Below are 16,191 nucleotides of genomic sequence, written 5' to 3' on the forward strand. Positions count from 1 at the left end.
CTCTTCCTATGCTCTTAAGCCCCAAAGGGGTGACCACTATCAGTGCCATGTTTTGGAGGAGTCCTGAGCCAGGCACTTTCCATGGACCCTCTGCTCCCTCCCACACTGAGTCTACCTCCCGACTCCCATTAGCACCAACCCCTGCTCTTATTCTTCCTCATTGCTACCACCCGCTTGCTTGCCATGCAGAGATCCAAAGGGCAAGCTGGCAGTGGCAAATATTGCTCTTCCTTCTCAACAGCTCTGTTGTCTGAGCCAGAGTGAGAGGCAGGTGAACAAGCATGCAGGTTTCAACAGTGAAGACAAGAAGTACCCAGTGCCTGCCTTCACTGGGTGAGGGAGCTCTCAACAGTTGCCTGATCCTTGACGCTGGTCCAGTGGGTGACCACTTTGGGATCAACTTGCCTGTTGACATTTCTTACCCACCACTGCTGGAAGTAGAATAATGCTGGAGATTATCCTTTCCTCAAGGCAGTCTGTCAGGGACTGGTTGAATGAAGAAGACTGGTGGGCAGTGAGTGCCCAAGGAAGAAGAAGACTTTGACCCCAGATCATGGTGGTGGAACACTGAGGAGCAGTCTGGGGAAGGAAGGAGCTGGGAGGTGCTAGAAGCAGGGGGGTTGAGTGATTTTTTGGGGGTACAGGGGTGTCAGGAAAAGGAGGCCCTTCCAGGACAGGGTTAGAGGCTGAGAGTCGCAGTGTGAGCACTGATTCGGACAGAAAGGAATCAGAGGTTGCCTTTGCTACCCAACAGCAGGATAGTCCCAGTCCTCCTGGTTCTCTTTCCTTTCTGACACCCCACTCAAGGAGAGTCTGCACACTGCTGAGCAATGGGCCAGATAGGCCCAGAGGAGGAGCCCACCCCCTCAACACAGCCTTTGTCTGCTTGGGGGGGATCCAGAGTGAGTGGCTAGAGTGAAAAGGTGGGTGTGCTGTGCCTTGGGGTAACCCATGAAATGCGGTCCAGGACTGGACCAGAATCCAAAGGTTCTGCTGGGAGTCAGGGCCAAGGGAGGACATGAGGCAGGAAACCAGGCAAGGACAGGTACAGGATCTCAGGCAGGATCTAGCATACAGCAATGTTGCTCCTGCAACCCGGGGCAGGGTCCGACAGCCTTTTATCTTTGTCAGGGTAGAGGCCGGTCTTGATCCCCCAGCGACTCACCTCCCTGTTTTACCCGAAGGCGAGCACTCCTCCTGCAAGAACTCAGGTCTCTCCTTCCCTCAGACCTTAGTCTGAGCTCGGGAGATGTTGGTGGGTTACTAGACCCAGGGGCCACCTCAGCCTCCCCTGACCAAACTGGTAGTGGAGCAGCTGTAAGTGATGGCCCAGCTGAAGGCAAGGAGGTCATCCCCACATCTGGAGCCAGGGCAGGCCCAGGCCCCTGACTCGGCCCAGCTGGTGCTTGTGGCAGGGGAACCTGTGCAGACTGGGACTCTTCAGGATCAGGCCCCAGACTTGGTTCAGATGATGCCTGAGGCAAAGGATCCGGTGCAGACTGGGTCTCCTCTGGTTCCGAGTCTGAGTCCGAATCCCAGGCCATCACAGCGGGGTCAGTGGTCAGTTTCAGCAATATCTCCAGCTGAATTAAGTCGAGCCAGAAGAACTCTGCTATGATGTTACTTTCTATGAATAAAAGCTGGTTGCATTTCTTGCCTCGTGTTCTTTCCTGCCCTGTGGATGACCTGTGCTCGCCTGACAGTTCCTTGACAGTCTCCTCTCACTAACTGTAAATGCCATTGCTTGGCAATTGCCCCTGCTCTGCCTGGTGCAGGAAACGAGATATCTGGGACTGCAGGTGCTATTCAGTCCTCCTTAATGTTGTGTCTGCCTCACACAGCTACTGCTCTCTAAATCCAGTATATCTATATCTACATAATGAACGAGTCCATTAAAAAATTCTGTGAAATGTTTTCCTGGGCTTATGCACTATGTTGAATGCTGATTTGGCATGGCAGTCAGCCAATCAGGCAACAGTAGAACCTGAATGGGAAGAGTTCTGGAATGTTCTGCATCAAAGGGGTAGGTGGTTGAGCTACTGAAGGAAGGAACAACTGCAGGAACAAACAGAGGCAGAGAGAATAAAAACTGACTAAGGCACCACGGTATCCATACAGGGCACTGCTGGGTGGGGAACATTACTCAAATGTATTGGCACTTAATGTTTGCCCGGATCCTTTATGACTGTTCTTGAATTGAAAGTATCAGACGAGGTTCAAGAGCTTCTGTGCCAGGGCTGCCCTCCGCTTTCTATCAATGCCACTTTAAAAGATATGCCCAGTATAAAAAACTTGTAGTCCACTAACATTTGCTGAGAGTAGTCCCACTAAAGTTAATGGGCTTAAGTTTCTTGTGATCATTAGTTCCACTGGATCTGCTCCGAGTAAAAGTTGGCTGGATACAAGCCCTTATTTACAGTAAGTAAAGGTAAAGGGACCCCTGACCATTAGATCCAGTCATGACCGACTCTGGGGTTGCAGCGCTCATCTCGCTTTATTGGCCATGGTATCTGGCATACAGCTTCCGGGTCATGTGGCCAGCATAACTAAGCCGCTTCTGGCGAACCAGAGCAGCGCACGGAAACGCTGTTTACCTTCCCGCCAGAGCGGTACCTATTTATCTACTTGCACTTTGACGTGCTTTCGAACTGCTAGGTTGGCAGGAGCAGGGACCGAGCAACGGGAGCTCACCCCGTCGCGGGGATTCGAACCACCGACCTTCTGATCGGCAAGTCCTAGGTTCTGTGGTTTAACCCACAGTGCCACCCACGTCCCTTCTCTTTCCTCCCATAACTGTATCCTAATCCACTGTGGCAAGACTTGCCAATAGCCTAGTTCTTACTTCTTCTTCACCCTTGATCCCTCGCTGCTTGGAGCTGCCCCTTGTGTTTTTATCCTCTGGCTGCTGAAGCATCTCTTGGGTCTATCTGACTTGCATCTGCAGTTGACCATCGAATTGACAGAATGAGAGTACAGTTGCTGCACCAGCCTCTCCTGGCACACTTCATTACCTGCCCTTTGACAACTGATGTGTCTTGAGAGACCCACCTCTTTTGTTCTGTTTTGGTCTGAATGGTTTTATTTGCTTTATATTAGAATAGTTTTATCTGCAATTTATAATTTTATATATTCTGTCTTTGTAACCTGCCCCGGAACCATGTGGGTAAAGGACAGATAAAAGATCTTATAAATTAATAACTGAAATAGGTAGGTCTTGAGATATTATTTTAATTGTCCACTTCATTTCATAGTTATATAGAAGGACTCCAAGATGAAACACCACTCAAAATGAGATAAGATGGTCCTGTCAACAAAGGAAGGTAAGTTTCTGCAGCCTGCTATTTTGACTGGTTTTTGACTGCTAAATTATTTGCTGGAAATTGTGCTAACTGTCTACTTCATTATATGGTTCTGAACACAGGATGACATAAGGTGCCAATTCAAATGAGCAGTTAAAATGGCGGGAGGCTTAACATTCGCAGAACGTAAGTTGTTTCTAATATTTCCTCTTCAGTGCAATTCAGAAAGACAGATTTCCATCATGTGGAAAATTGGGTGAGGAGGTCAGGCCAAAGTTATGTTTCAATCTGCACTCTTGATTCAAAATAGTGTCTGGTATCTAAATGGTGATGAGGACCACTGCCGCCACCTTAGGAACTCCTGTGCCAAGTGTGGAAACAATATTTCAAGATGGTGCCTGGCATCCAAACGTCAACAAAATGTGCCGCCACCTCATGCTGAGTTTGGTGGTTGTGATGATGTTAATTTAATTATTTGTACCCTGCCCATCTGACTGAGTTGCCCCAGCCAGCCGCTCTGGACGGCTGATGTCTCAAGAGGATGTTAAAAAAATGACAAACAGACAAACCACTTTCCAGAATACAGTAATACCCTGGTTCTCGAATGGCTTAGTTGCCAAACAAATCAACTCCCGAGCGCCGCAAACCTGGATGTTCCGGTTTGCGAACATTTTTCGGAAACCGAACGTCTGATATTACTTGTGCTTGAGTGCAGGAAGCTCCTGCAGCCAAACGGAAGCCGTGCCTTGATTTTCGAATGGTTTCGGGAGTCGAATGGACCTCCGGAAAGGATTAAGTCCAAGAACCAAGGTATTACTGTATACAGTAGTTTATTTCCATGCATAATGAATAAACTCCATCTTTCCACAAATTTAGTTTCCAATTGTCATCCTTCGCTAATGCTGCTATAATTTAATAATTTAACTGTATGTGCTATGCTGCCCTATTCTCCAGAATGTTCTACTTGAATCTTTTTGGGTACGATGCCATAATCTGACATCAATACTTGCTTGAGACAATTCATCCCACAAATTTACCCTACTAACCAGACCAAAAGCAGTCTTCGAATAAACAAATGCAGAATACAAGGAGCATTTCTTTACTCTGCCATACTGGGGAATCAACTGAGTTATTAAAAAAGAATGATCAACTACTGAATTTCCTTCTTGAAATTCTATTTACTCCTGGGGCAATATATTTGCTTCCTTTAATTCAATGCTTCTTTCTTGACAATAGGTACCGTGAATACAGTTTGCTCACTGGTAACAATGGGGAAATCGGTCTATAATTTGCTAGGTCAGTCTTGTCACCTTCCTAAATATGGGAACCGCAATTCGTTCATTCCACCCCTTGTGTTACTACAATAAATGACCAGTCTCATTTATTGTTGTAAACATGGTGGGGTTATAATTTGGACCTGAGGGGATTTTCATTACCTGAACTAGTTTGAGTTGAGTTTGCTTTAAACTGAAATGAATGCTGAAATTAGTAACTCCTAGCTTATATGTAGGGGACGCGGGTGGCGCTGTGGGTAAAACCTCAGCACCTAGGACTTGCCGATCGTATGGTCAGTGGTTCGAATCCTCGCGGCGGGGTGAGCTCCCGTCGTACGGTCCCAGGTCCTGCCCACCTAGCAGTTCGAAAGCACCCTTAAGTGCAAGTCGATAAATAGGTACCGCTTTATAGCGAGAAGGTAAACTGCGTTTCCGCGTGCTGCGCTGGTGCAGGCTCGCCAGAGCAGCTTCGTCACGCTGGCCACGTGACCCAGAAGTGTCTCCGGACAGCGCTGGCCCCCAGCCTCTTAAGTGAGATGGGCGCACAACCTTAGAGTTGGACACGACTGGCCCGTACGGGCAGGGGTACCTTCACCTTTACCTTTTAGCTTATATGTAGTACTTTTGAAACTGAAATTGAAGCCTGAATTGAGGTTGAGCAGAGAATGAAGCCTACATTTTTTCCATCATGAGCTGCTTTTTCCACTAATTAGGTCTGTAATCTGTGGGGCTATGCTGGGTTGTTTTGGTTTTTTTAACCTCTCTCCAAGTATAGGATTTATTCTAGGTTTCTGGCTGCATTTTACTGTGTCCCGAAAGGCCCCCCTGCTAGAGCTGAGCTGAAAACTGAATTTCTGCAGGATCATCGTTCCTGAGCTACAAGTTTTTCAAGAATTTACCCTACTGGGATTTAGCTGCTAGCACACAATGGCTTCTCTGTGCCGTTGTTGCAAGTTTTAGCTGATGTTCTAATAAATTACATATTATGTGACCCAACCCCACAATGCAGCTTCAAGAACCAGTGTGGCTTCTAGATCGAATGCGGCTTCTAGATCTAATGTGTCATCCAGATCCAATGTGGCTTCCAGATCTAATGTGTCATCCAGATCCAATGTGGCTTCCAGATCGAATGTGTCATCCAGATCCAGTGTGGCATCCAGAACAAGACTAAAAAGAAGAAGAAAACAGGCCCCTGCAAGGGGTATGTATGCATGCAGCACACAGAGAAGTTGTTCATAGCATAGAGGAGGAACATACTTGAAGGGGAAGATGGAAGAGTAACAGGAGGCCTCTGTGACCAGTCGTGGTGGGGAGGGCTGGAGAAAAGCCTGCAATGCTTTGCCAGCCAAACAGGTTCACTTAGCTCAACAAACAGCAGAGGTTGAGGGTTTGAGTCAGTCATCAGCTTCTGGCTATGACAGTGATGGTGAGAAGTCTCAAGTTTCTGCCTGTGTTCTCTCCTGATCCACACTGTGCTAACATACGTGGAAAAGGCTTCACAAGATTCAGCATATCTAACCATATATATATATATATATATATATATATATATGTGTGTGTGTGTGTGTGTGTGTGTGTGTGTGTGTATATATATATATATATATATATATATATATTAATTTTAACATATAAATTATAAAATGTACCACAAAACTTATCACTTATACAATCTTTTTAGACTTCCATCAGCACCTCTGATGATCCACTATTTTAACCACTTCTTATGCATTTCTTCACTTTATACTGCCTTTATGTCTCTTAACAAATCATCCTCCCCCTTCTCCATTTTTGCAATACTTCCAATAATACTCCTCACAAAACTTCTTGCAAACCTACAAACGTCATCTGATCTTCACAAATACTTTTCAAGTAGTCCGTAAATTTACTCCAGTCTTCCGTGAATTTATGGTCCTGCCGGTTTCGAATCCTTCCTGTTAGTTTATCTAGTTCTGCATAGTCCATTAACTTCATTCTCCATTCTTCAATCGTCGGTAATTCTTCTTGCTTCCATTTTTGGGCCAGTAATATTCTTGCTGCTGTTATTGCATATAAAAAGAGCTTACATTCCTTTCTATTTATATCACTCCCCACAATGCCCAGTAAAAATGCTTCTGGTTTCTTTATGAATGCATATTTCAACATTTTTTTCATCTCATTATATATCATCTCCCAGAAGCATTTCAACAGCATATCTAACCATTTAAACAGGGAATCTCAATGGCAGGTAAGAGAGATTCCATCATTCACTGGCCCTGGCAGTTGACAGGAGAGAAAAAAATCAGAAGAATGTTTATTGCTCAGATAAGCCTTGGCGTCCAGCCCGCTTCGGTTGCGCAGTTCTGCTGGGCCTCCAGACTTCAAAGGCCACATTCCAAAGGCTCTGAGCAAACGCAGAGATAAGCACAGCGGCCAGAGAAAGCTGCAAGCTCCAATGCGTTCTTCAGTGTGCTTAAATAAAATCCACTCAGGATCTTAGCAGCTAGAAGCAGTTTTTATTTACAGCAGACTATCCATTGTCTATCACAGCGAACAGCATCGTGAAAACACGTCCTCTCTCCTCAAAAGCGAAAGTAGAGAGAAAAAAACAAAGGCTGGAGACTCTCGGATATGACGTGTCTCCCCCCTCCTCCCAATTTGTAGGCAGGGCGTACACTCTGAGCTGTTTAACCCTGTAAGCTCAGGTTCTCCTCACAAACTGTCCATGGCTTGCTCATCCTGAGGACCTTGTGAGGGGTGAAACCAGAAAACAATGGGTCTTGACAAGTATAGATTCTTTAGGATAAATATCTTATATGTCAGGGCTGCCATTATTTTTATTTTTATTTTTGCCAAAGTTTTAGGAAATTCACCAAAAAAATAACATTTCTGATATGGGCTGCCATACGCCCAGGTTTTCGACGGACAAATCCCAAATATGTTCAGGAAATTATGGACTTATGGCAGCCTATTATATGTTTTGAAAACACCGCTAATGATTTATAGGTTTATTCAATGCGGGTTATGCTTTAAAACACATTTCTTGTATATATGCAAATATCTCTGTGTGTATAAGCAAGTATTGTAAAAACAGCTCTATCCCAACCCCCCCTTACTGGGATAATAGTAGGATGTTGGCTCATGGTGGTTAATGCAGAGTTTTCTTTCTTTTTGTCCTTCAAGGAAAGCTAGCTGCTTTTTTGCATAATATACGAGACTTGTTTCCATCTTCCATTGGTATATTTACTGCAGTAACGCTGTGCCTGATCCTATTTTTTGCCGCACTCGGGACAACTATTTTGTGTAAGTAGCAAAGAAAACCCATTAAATCCTCTGGGCTGGTTTCACTTCAGTGTGATGTAGACTTTCAAACAGAGTGCGCCTCAGTTAAGCCATTTCCCTGAAACAACGCTGACCTACCCGGCACCTGCTGTGGGCACAGCTCATTGTGGGAAAGCAGCCTACAAGTATATTCATCCAGTCAATCAATTGGGCAGGTAAAGACATGGCTACCTAGCAACGCTGGGAGCTTAAAGTGTGCTGTGAATTTTTCCTTGGTGAGCAAGGCTCACTGACAGAACAAATCAGCTGAGCCTCTTTGAAGACACAGCCTTTAGAACAGGGGTCAGCAAACCTTTTTAGGAGGGGGCTGATTCACCACCCCTCAGACCTTGTGGCAGGCCAGACTGTGTGCGCACGCATGCACACCCAAGCGGTGGAGGGGGGCTTCTCTCTTTCCCCCTCTCTCCCCCTGCTTTCCTACCTCCTCCACTGTTCTGCCTGAGGTTGGGAGCCAGCAGCAGTGGCGTCGCCTCTCCTTTCCGGGCCAGCTTTCCTGGGCACCAGGTGCAGGGCCAGCAGGTGTGCCAAGCTCCAGTTGAAGTCCCAAGATGCACCCATCACTATGCGCATAGCGTGGCCATGGACAGAGGCGCCAGGGGGTGGGTGGCGAGTCTGGGCCGCGCCTCAGCGCACGCGCGGCGAAGCTTCGGATTGGCTGGCACCAGTCAAAGCCCAGCTCCCTTCCTCCGCAGGGCAGGGAGAAGCCAGGAGGAGGAAGGGGGAGAGGGGGTGCCACCGCGGTGTGGGGGGGGGGAATGGTGCCCAACTTTTTTTGCAAAAAATGGCTTAGCCTATACGATCATGCCGATCCAAGCGGTGATTCCAGGACCGTCCACGGGCCGGATCCAGAGGGCAGTTGGGCCTAATCCAGGCCACAGGCCTTAGTTTGCTGACCCATGCTTTAGAAAGTGCTTTGTGAGTTTTAATAAACTCACCATCAGACCTCTTTCCTCTATCAGTCTACAGAGGAAAAATGTCTATTTGCATGCCCCATGGGAATCCATATCTTATCAGCTGATTGGTGTTAACAAAACACAATCAAATGTATTTGCTCTAAACACCAATCAGTTGATTGGTGCTAAGAACAAGCCCTGTTGAAGTTGCCACCTGATGTCATAATGATGTAAGGTGAGTGACAGGTGAGTGATCCCATCCACCTGTCAAAGTTGGCCCACAGTGGGTGTGTGGGAAATAAGAATCTAGTCCACTGGTCAGATCCCATTTTACACACACACACACCCCGCTATGTATGGAGGGGATAAAGTGGCTTTGCCTGTGCTGGCAGTGTCTCCTAAAAATGCAGGTACATCACATCCCTCGTCAGTTATTATGTCATTACCCAATGTGCCCATGATGCTTGCAGAACCGCATTCTAGGTAGGACACAATGGATTTAGTAGGCAGGGTTGGGGAAAGCAGTTCATGCAGTATACAAAAGCATAGATTTCATGCCAGAAAATATGACTTCCCTACAAGGAAAGCAGGTTCCATAGCTAAGGCATGGGGAGCCTTGATTCAAAACCAGACTCAGAAATTCCAAAGTGGGGGTTCAGCCATGCCCAGACAAGTGTGTTAGAATACAATTTCTTTTATTCTTAACTCATTTCTAGATATTCAGGGATCAGGAAAGTCATCTGCTGTAGTAAAAGCATTTAAGAACATTAAGGATTTTATGATAAAAAAGGAACCCTCTCTCAAAGGCAAGAATGGTAAGCAATGGGTTTCAGTCTGTGCATTCAAGACCACGCCTCCCCCCTGCCCAACCCAGGGATATCACACCACAGCAAAACTGTTTGTGACAAGGAAAAAAAGGTTTAAAAAGGAGAATTCCCTGGATGCAAAGATCCAGGTTTGGGGCAACGACACTTTGGTGAGAGAACCCCAGCGGAGATTTAAAACCACAAAATATGCAGCAGAGTAAAGCATGGAAAGATAGGCTCTGAGGCTTTTAAAATATGCCCTTCCAAACTTCATGTCTTCTCCTAGCATAGAAAAAGACCCAACATTTGGTAAGTTAAAAATTGATTTACTTACAGACTCCTCAAAGGTCAGGTTCATGCAGAGGCATTCCGAGGTTGGGGGGGAGGCGGCTCGCCCTGGGTGCCATTCCAAAAGGGGGTGACAAAATGCTGACCCCCGATTGGCGGCAATCCCCATGACGCGCCAGTCACCCCCAAGGATGCACGCCACGCCTCCGCGGGTGGCGTGCCATGCCCCCTGGGACGTGCGCCATGACCCTAGGGATACACGCCACACACCCCGGGACGAGCGCTTCTCCGAGTACCGGAGCAGGTTGCTTCACCTCTGGGTTCATGTGCTTTTCCATACATCAGCCAGAAAACACAGGCAGTAAACTTGGCTTAAGTTACAGTAGTGGAAGTTCCTAAATTATTGGTATAAGAACACAAGAATGACTTGTAAGAGCCCTGCGGTCTGGGCTGCAACAACCAGCTCAAAAACTCTTCACATGCTGAGCTTCTTGGGTAGACTGAAAGTAAACAAAGGCCTTGATTAGCTTCATCCCAAGGTGAGGGAAAGTGACCTAGCTAAGCCTGGCAGGACAGCTTATTCTATGGTGTTAACCCCTTCATGCATTAATTATACTTCATGTTGGTTATATGAGGCTGCTTCTCCCATAAGAACTTATTCTCAGCAGGGAGGGGGGAAATGCAGGGAACTGGATGCACTGCAGTAGGTGGAAGAAAAATTAAACACCCTTTTATCATCTACTACTTACTTTCAGGAAATGCTATCCCTTCATTCATAGTATTCAGCCAGAACAGAGAACCTTGCGTTTGCTGAAAAGATGTAGTTTAGATCTGATAAATCAGACTCAAACATAATACATACTCTTTATATGCTTGTCTGTTTTGGTATGAAATCACTTGTGATTGGTTTTGCTGTGAAACTCAAGAAAAACTAGGGAGTGAACCTGCAGGTCCCATAAGAAATGGAACCTACAAGCTTAGGCTTTTATTTTATTCACATGAGGACATGATTTGGGTTAAGCCTGCTCTTTCCCCTCGATGATGCCAGACGCTGAAAATCAGGACTGTTCTTTCTGGGTCCTATATTTGGGTTCTGCTTCTTCTTCTTCTTCTTTCCATGCTAGAATGTGACCGTTCACTGGATTTTTGGAAAGTGGCTTTTAATATGCATTGATGGATGTTTGAGATCCCACTGGCTTGAATTATTCAAACCTTTTAGATGCTGAAATATTTCGTGAAACTCAGAAGTTAGCAGACAAACTGGTTGACTTGATCATCAATGTGACTGAAATAGAAGATGAAATTGGTAAGTTTCTTTGAGACGGTGATGCTGGAGAATCATGGTTATCTGCTTCCACCTTCCATTTCTCAGCACCATGGTGGCTCAACTGCTGGATCAAGAGGGCAGTGCTAGTCTGTTGGAATCCCTTCACAGACACTTCTCCATGAAACGAGCCTAAATGTTTTCATTATACGGACAAACGTTTTAGAGGGTTGGCTATCCAGTCGTTTCAATAAATTATGATGGATTATAATAGGAGCGGGACACAAGTGGTGCTGTGGTCTAAACCACAGAGCCTAGGACTTGCCGATCAGAAGGTTGGCGGTTCGATTCCCCGCGATGGGGTGAGCTCCCGTTGCTCGGTCCCTGCTCCTGCCAACCTAGCAGTTTGAAAGCACGTCAAAGTGCAAGTAAATAAATAGGTACCACTCTGGCGGGAAGGTAAACAGCGTTTCCGTGCGCTGCTCTGGTTCTCCAGAAGCGGCTTAGTCATGCTGGCCACATGACCCGGAAGCTGTACGCCGGCTCCCTCGGCCAATAAAGCGAGATGAGAGCCGCAACCCCAGAGTCGGTCACGACTGGACCAAATGGCCAGGGGTCCCTTTACCTTTACCTTATAATAGGAGTACGTAATGGGGGTGTGGGGGTGTGTGTGTTTGTTTGTAAACAGAAAGAGAGAGATACCTTCAGTTTGGCTTCTCTTATTTCCCTATTTCCCTCCCTTCTCTTTTCACTGCAAATTCCCGGCTTGTTTCAAAGAGGATATTAGCAAAAAGCTTCGTCAGCAATGGGTGCCGTACAAGGAAGTCTTATATTTATTTGAAGACAGAACGAAGCCATGGCACAAAGCAATAACAGCTTGTGAGGATGAAAAATCCATGCTGATTACTATTGGAAGTCTTGAAGAGGAGGTGAGCAGAACACTGGAATACATGAACACCAAGACTATTCCTTCACAATTTGATTGTTTTATGTATTTTGGGTTCTTATGAAACTTCTGTAGCATCTCAACTACTTCCTACTCCTTTCCTCCACAAGCAGAAAAAAATCATGGGGCAAAATTATATAAACTGTGCTCCAATAATCAAAAAGTTCTGGAGATTTGGGGGGGGGGAGTTATTTTTTAAAATAGTGTTACAAAAGTTGGGTGCCACCCCCACTCTCTGCCGAGCGGTGGCAAGTGTTGATGGATCTCAAGTAAAACTCTCTGCTACTGGCTGCTTAGTCTGTGTAGTCCAAGATGACAACTTAGGAACATAATGTGCTGAACAGCAACTTGATTTGTATTTGCTTTTATTATATACAGAGTATAGCACAGCTTTGTACAAGTTACTATATGCCCAGACTCAATTCAAACTCTACACGTCAACCTCTGAACTCCAACACCAAACTACTGTGTCATGCTGCTTATAAGGGAAAACTTTTACCCAAGCATCGCCTGCTGCTAGGCTTCCCTATCTCCAAGCAGACTTTCTCACATACTTTTGCTTAACTTCTTGCCAACTCACTAATTGTCCACTTCAAATGTTTCTCACAAACCTCAACAGCAAGATCTCAGTAGGTTCCCAGCACTCACCCAGGGTCTGTGTTCCTTTAGAGAACTGAGACACGGCAGAGACTGCCGTAGCTTTAAGAAATATGATTTATTTGCCTATTTACACCTTCAGTCTGCATGGAGTCCAGATCCTACAGCATAGTCATTTCAAAAGGGGTTTGTATCCCACAGCCGTGCAGCCCTGGAGTCAAAGGCATCTCCCAGCCAGACTGCAGGCAGCCTACCCAAGATAGATTCCAGTCTTTCTTCTCTTCTTTATTCTTCCCAGCACACCTTACTGAAGACTTTCTTTTCCCGTCACTTCACACCTTGGCCACCTTCTGTCTGCCCAGGCCCAAGATTCCTTTTAGATGGGCCATCAACAACTTTTGTCATGTTAATACCTCTATCCCAGGTGAGGCCTTGGCTTGGAAGGGAAGTTTAGCCTGTGTTTTTCTACTGCAATCTTCCCTTCAATACTTCAAATAATCAAAATCCTACTGCAGAGTTTATGAACCAAGCTAAAAGTATCAGATTGCTGGGCACTTTGCTAGAATGTGTTTTGAGTTGCAGACTGGACATAGTACAATGTCAATTTCCTTACACCTCCTGGTATGAGAAATGAGAGGGGGGGAATGTTAATACAGTGGTACCTTGGGTTAAGTACTTAATTTGTTCTAGAGGTCCGTTCTTAACCTGAAGCTGTTCTTAACCTGAAGCACCACTTTAGCTAATGGGGCCAGAGCACAATTTCTGTTCTCATCCTGAAGCAAAGTTCTTAACCCGAGGTACTATTTCTGGGTTAGCGGAGTCTGTAACCTGAAGTGTATGTAACCTGAAGCGTATGTAACCCGAGGTACCACTGTAAGTACATAGGTGCCCAACCTGAATTAATTCACCTCTGATGGTTTCATTAACTAATTGATACCATTTGTTTTGAGTCGTTCCCCCCCCCCCCCCATTATTCCTTTCATCAGACATTCAAATGAGTACATGTAGGTGGGAAAAGAAACCAAGCTTGTTTCTGTGATGAAACATTCTCCTGCCCATGCACATTTCACGTTTGTTTCACCACTGGAAGAGCCTGTTTTCCTCCTAAGAAAGATATGTAATCTGAAATTGATTTGAAAGAGGATTCTGGTTCCTCATTCCTAGGAAAGACCTTCTGATTGTGCTCTTTGCAGGAGTTTCTAGAAAGAGAAACCAATACTGCACATCAAGACTCGTGGATTGGTCTCCCTTATAAGGATGGGAAATGGCAATGGTATAACGGTATTAATGTTGGAACCACGTGAGTGTAAACAAAATTTCTCTGCTTATTGTATTGTAGAAACTTTGTTAGGCATTCATCTCTGAGCACACTTGTTCTGCTTTACCTGCATCAGGAATTCACACAGGCTGTGGTTTTATGTTTCTTTTTGAGCTCCATAGGAGTTTAGCAGAAGGCAAACAACCATCTCTAGTCCATTTTAATCAAAAGTTGACATGCAGTGATCTTGAGTATTTAAAAAGTCTTGATAGTTTTGTTATCTCATCTTTAGCAAGCCAGCCATGGGGGACCCGTCATTACCACCTTATTTACAAACAGTCCAGAGGGTTGCAATGGCTGTCAGCCCCATGCCTACTTGGACTCAATGTTGCCACCATAGAGCTCAACAGAAAGGATAATGGGAACAAAAGAAGGATTAGTTGGCTCTGTCTATCATTGGTTGTTGCTCTGCTATCCATTTTTTCTGGCTCCACCAAATGAGGTTCATCGGTGGTGTAGTGTGTAGGGAGGATGAGGGGATTGTCACCCCAGACACAATTTTTTTGGGGGTGGCACACCGTGGCACCCTGCCTCATCATGAGCAGTTGCGTCCTTCTCAGTGCCCTCCAGCTGGAGAGCAGTTGAGAAGGACACAACAGGATGGGCCCTGGCCCTGCAAGCTCAGTGATGCTTTTCTGAAGGGCATTGTTCAGGGAGGGCATTGTGGCCTGTTGCGTCCTTCTGTTGGCAACTGAGAAGGAGGCATGCACCCTGGACCCTGCAAGTAAGTCCATAGTGCTGGGCTCACAGGGACCAGGGCGCAGGCCTGTTGCATCCTTCTCAGCCACCCTCCAATTGGAGGGCACCGTGAGAAGGATGTAACAGTTCACGGCATCCTTCCTGCAAGCCCAGCACCGCTCGCAAAAGCAGCACTGGGCTTACAGGGCCAGATCACATGCCTAAGCACCCTGGGTACAGGAGGGGGACTCTCCACTGCTGAGCTTCATTGCTAGAGTAGTATTTTAAGCAACAGTTTTTCCAACCTGCCTTCTCATCTGCTTTTCAGGTCTTGTTTAATTTTTCTGCTCCAACTATCCCCCCCCCCAAAACAATATATATTAAAATGTTTGTTATCATGAGGTTTTTTAAGAAAAAAGAAAAAAATCGATTGGGTTTTGTTGTGGTTCTGTGGCTTTCCCTTAATGAGACACCCTATTCATCTCTAGAGTTAAATTTCCATGAGGCTTAACAAAATGAGTGCCTCTCCCCCAATCCACCACCCAATTCTCGTGTATCAAATGGGGGTGTTTTGTTTTATTCTACAATTTATTACCTGCTCTTTAGTAGGGGGGTGCCTTCTGCACTAATTGCAGTATAACTGTGAGAAATAAAATACAATAAAATTATATAGTGTGAAAAAGGCATCAGATAATGTACCGTGGGGTGTATACTGTGAGAGACAGCTCACAGTGGCAAAAAGAAACTTCCTCCATAATATATTTTCTGCTGGTGGACAGAATCTTTTAAAAAAATTAAAAAATAAATCTATGCATTGCAGTTATGAGTAGGTGGCAACCCTGAGACAGAAAACAGGAGTGTGAGAGAACTGAGCTGAACATTTCCTTAACATCCCTAAATAAAGTAAATATCCAATGTGGATTCATTACTTTTGATTCACTTATTTCTGGTGCTGCCTTTTGTTTTCAGTTACTGGAAGGCAGGTATGCCGCATGATTTAGATAACAAACGCTGCGCCATCCTAAAAGCACATTGCTCTACCCCCCAAAAATGCTGGGAAAACATTCCCTGTGATAGACAAAAAAGATGGATATGTAAGAAGATGCCTGATAAAAGGTGGTACACGTTAAACCCTTGATGAAACTGGATTGCATGAGCTCTATGCTAAAAACAGACCACAGTGGATCCATCCCCGCTTTTAAAAGTCAGCTGTCCGGGTTATGGAATCAGGGCATGGGAGAGCTCAACCCTCTGCTGTCAACAATCAAAAGCACCTTGTCAGTATTCCTTCCTCAGAACTGGAAGAAGAGATCTTATTTTGCAACCTCAAAGACTTGGACCGCATGGAAGAATTCAGTCCTAACTGGCTTCTGTACTTCCAATAAATTAATTTTGTATAATGTTACAGGTCTAGAGTTAGTGAATGTTAAAAATTAATAAAATGGTGGAATTCAGGTAATATTGGGGACATTGAGGGGGAAACACAGGCTGCAGCAGGTCTCCTGAACTG

The 16,191-nt window shown here is 45.4% G+C and overlaps 1 protein-coding gene across 8 annotated transcripts; it reads left to right on the forward strand.

Annotated features, from left to right (window-relative positions):
* The first annotated feature begins 2,025 nt into the window (after nucleotides 1-2,025).
* LOC310742370 (CD209 antigen-like protein 2) lies at nucleotides 2,026-16,086 on the forward strand. 8 transcript variants are annotated; one of them, XM_083571782.1, is made up of 11 exons: nucleotides 2,033-2,418; nucleotides 3,260-3,320; nucleotides 3,422-3,485; nucleotides 5,583-5,616; nucleotides 5,653-5,774; nucleotides 7,733-7,852; nucleotides 9,501-9,599; nucleotides 11,098-11,184; nucleotides 11,920-12,071; nucleotides 13,879-13,985; nucleotides 15,651-16,086. In XM_083571782.1, exons 3-11 carry the CDS (start codon nucleotides 3,458-3,460, stop codon nucleotides 15,817-15,819), a joined length of 918 nt encoding a protein of 305 aa, XP_083427908.1. In that variant the 5' UTR covers nucleotides 2,033-2,418; nucleotides 3,260-3,320; nucleotides 3,422-3,457; the 3' UTR covers nucleotides 15,820-16,086. The 8 variants fall into 8 exon arrangements, with proteins under 8 accessions (XP_083427905.1, XP_083427911.1, XP_083427908.1 ...); XM_083571779.1 differs by having other exon boundaries at nucleotides 2,026-2,129; nucleotides 5,583-5,774; XM_083571783.1 differs by lacking the exon at nucleotides 5,583-5,616 and having other exon boundaries at nucleotides 3,422-3,492; nucleotides 5,626-5,774.
* The last annotated feature ends 105 nt before the right edge of the window (nucleotides 16,087-16,191 follow it).

This window comes from Podarcis filfolensis (genome assembly GCF_964270895.1).
Source record: "Podarcis filfolensis genome assembly, chromosome: 9".
In the NCBI taxonomy this organism is placed as follows: Eukaryota; Metazoa; Chordata; class Lepidosauria; order Squamata; family Lacertidae; genus Podarcis; species Podarcis filfolensis.

Coding starts and splice junctions, on each gene's coding strand:
- LOC310742370 (XM_083571779.1), top strand. CDS start 3,458: ATGGCGGGAGGCTTAACATTCGCAGAAC. Junction 7,853..9,500: donor ACTCGGGACAACTATTTTGT/GTAAGTAGCAAA, acceptor ACTCATTTCTAG/ATATTCAGGGATCAGGAAAG. Junction 13,986..15,650: donor GGTATTAATGTTGGAACCAC/GTGAGTGTAAAC, acceptor TTTTGTTTTCAG/TTACTGGAAGGCAGGTATGC.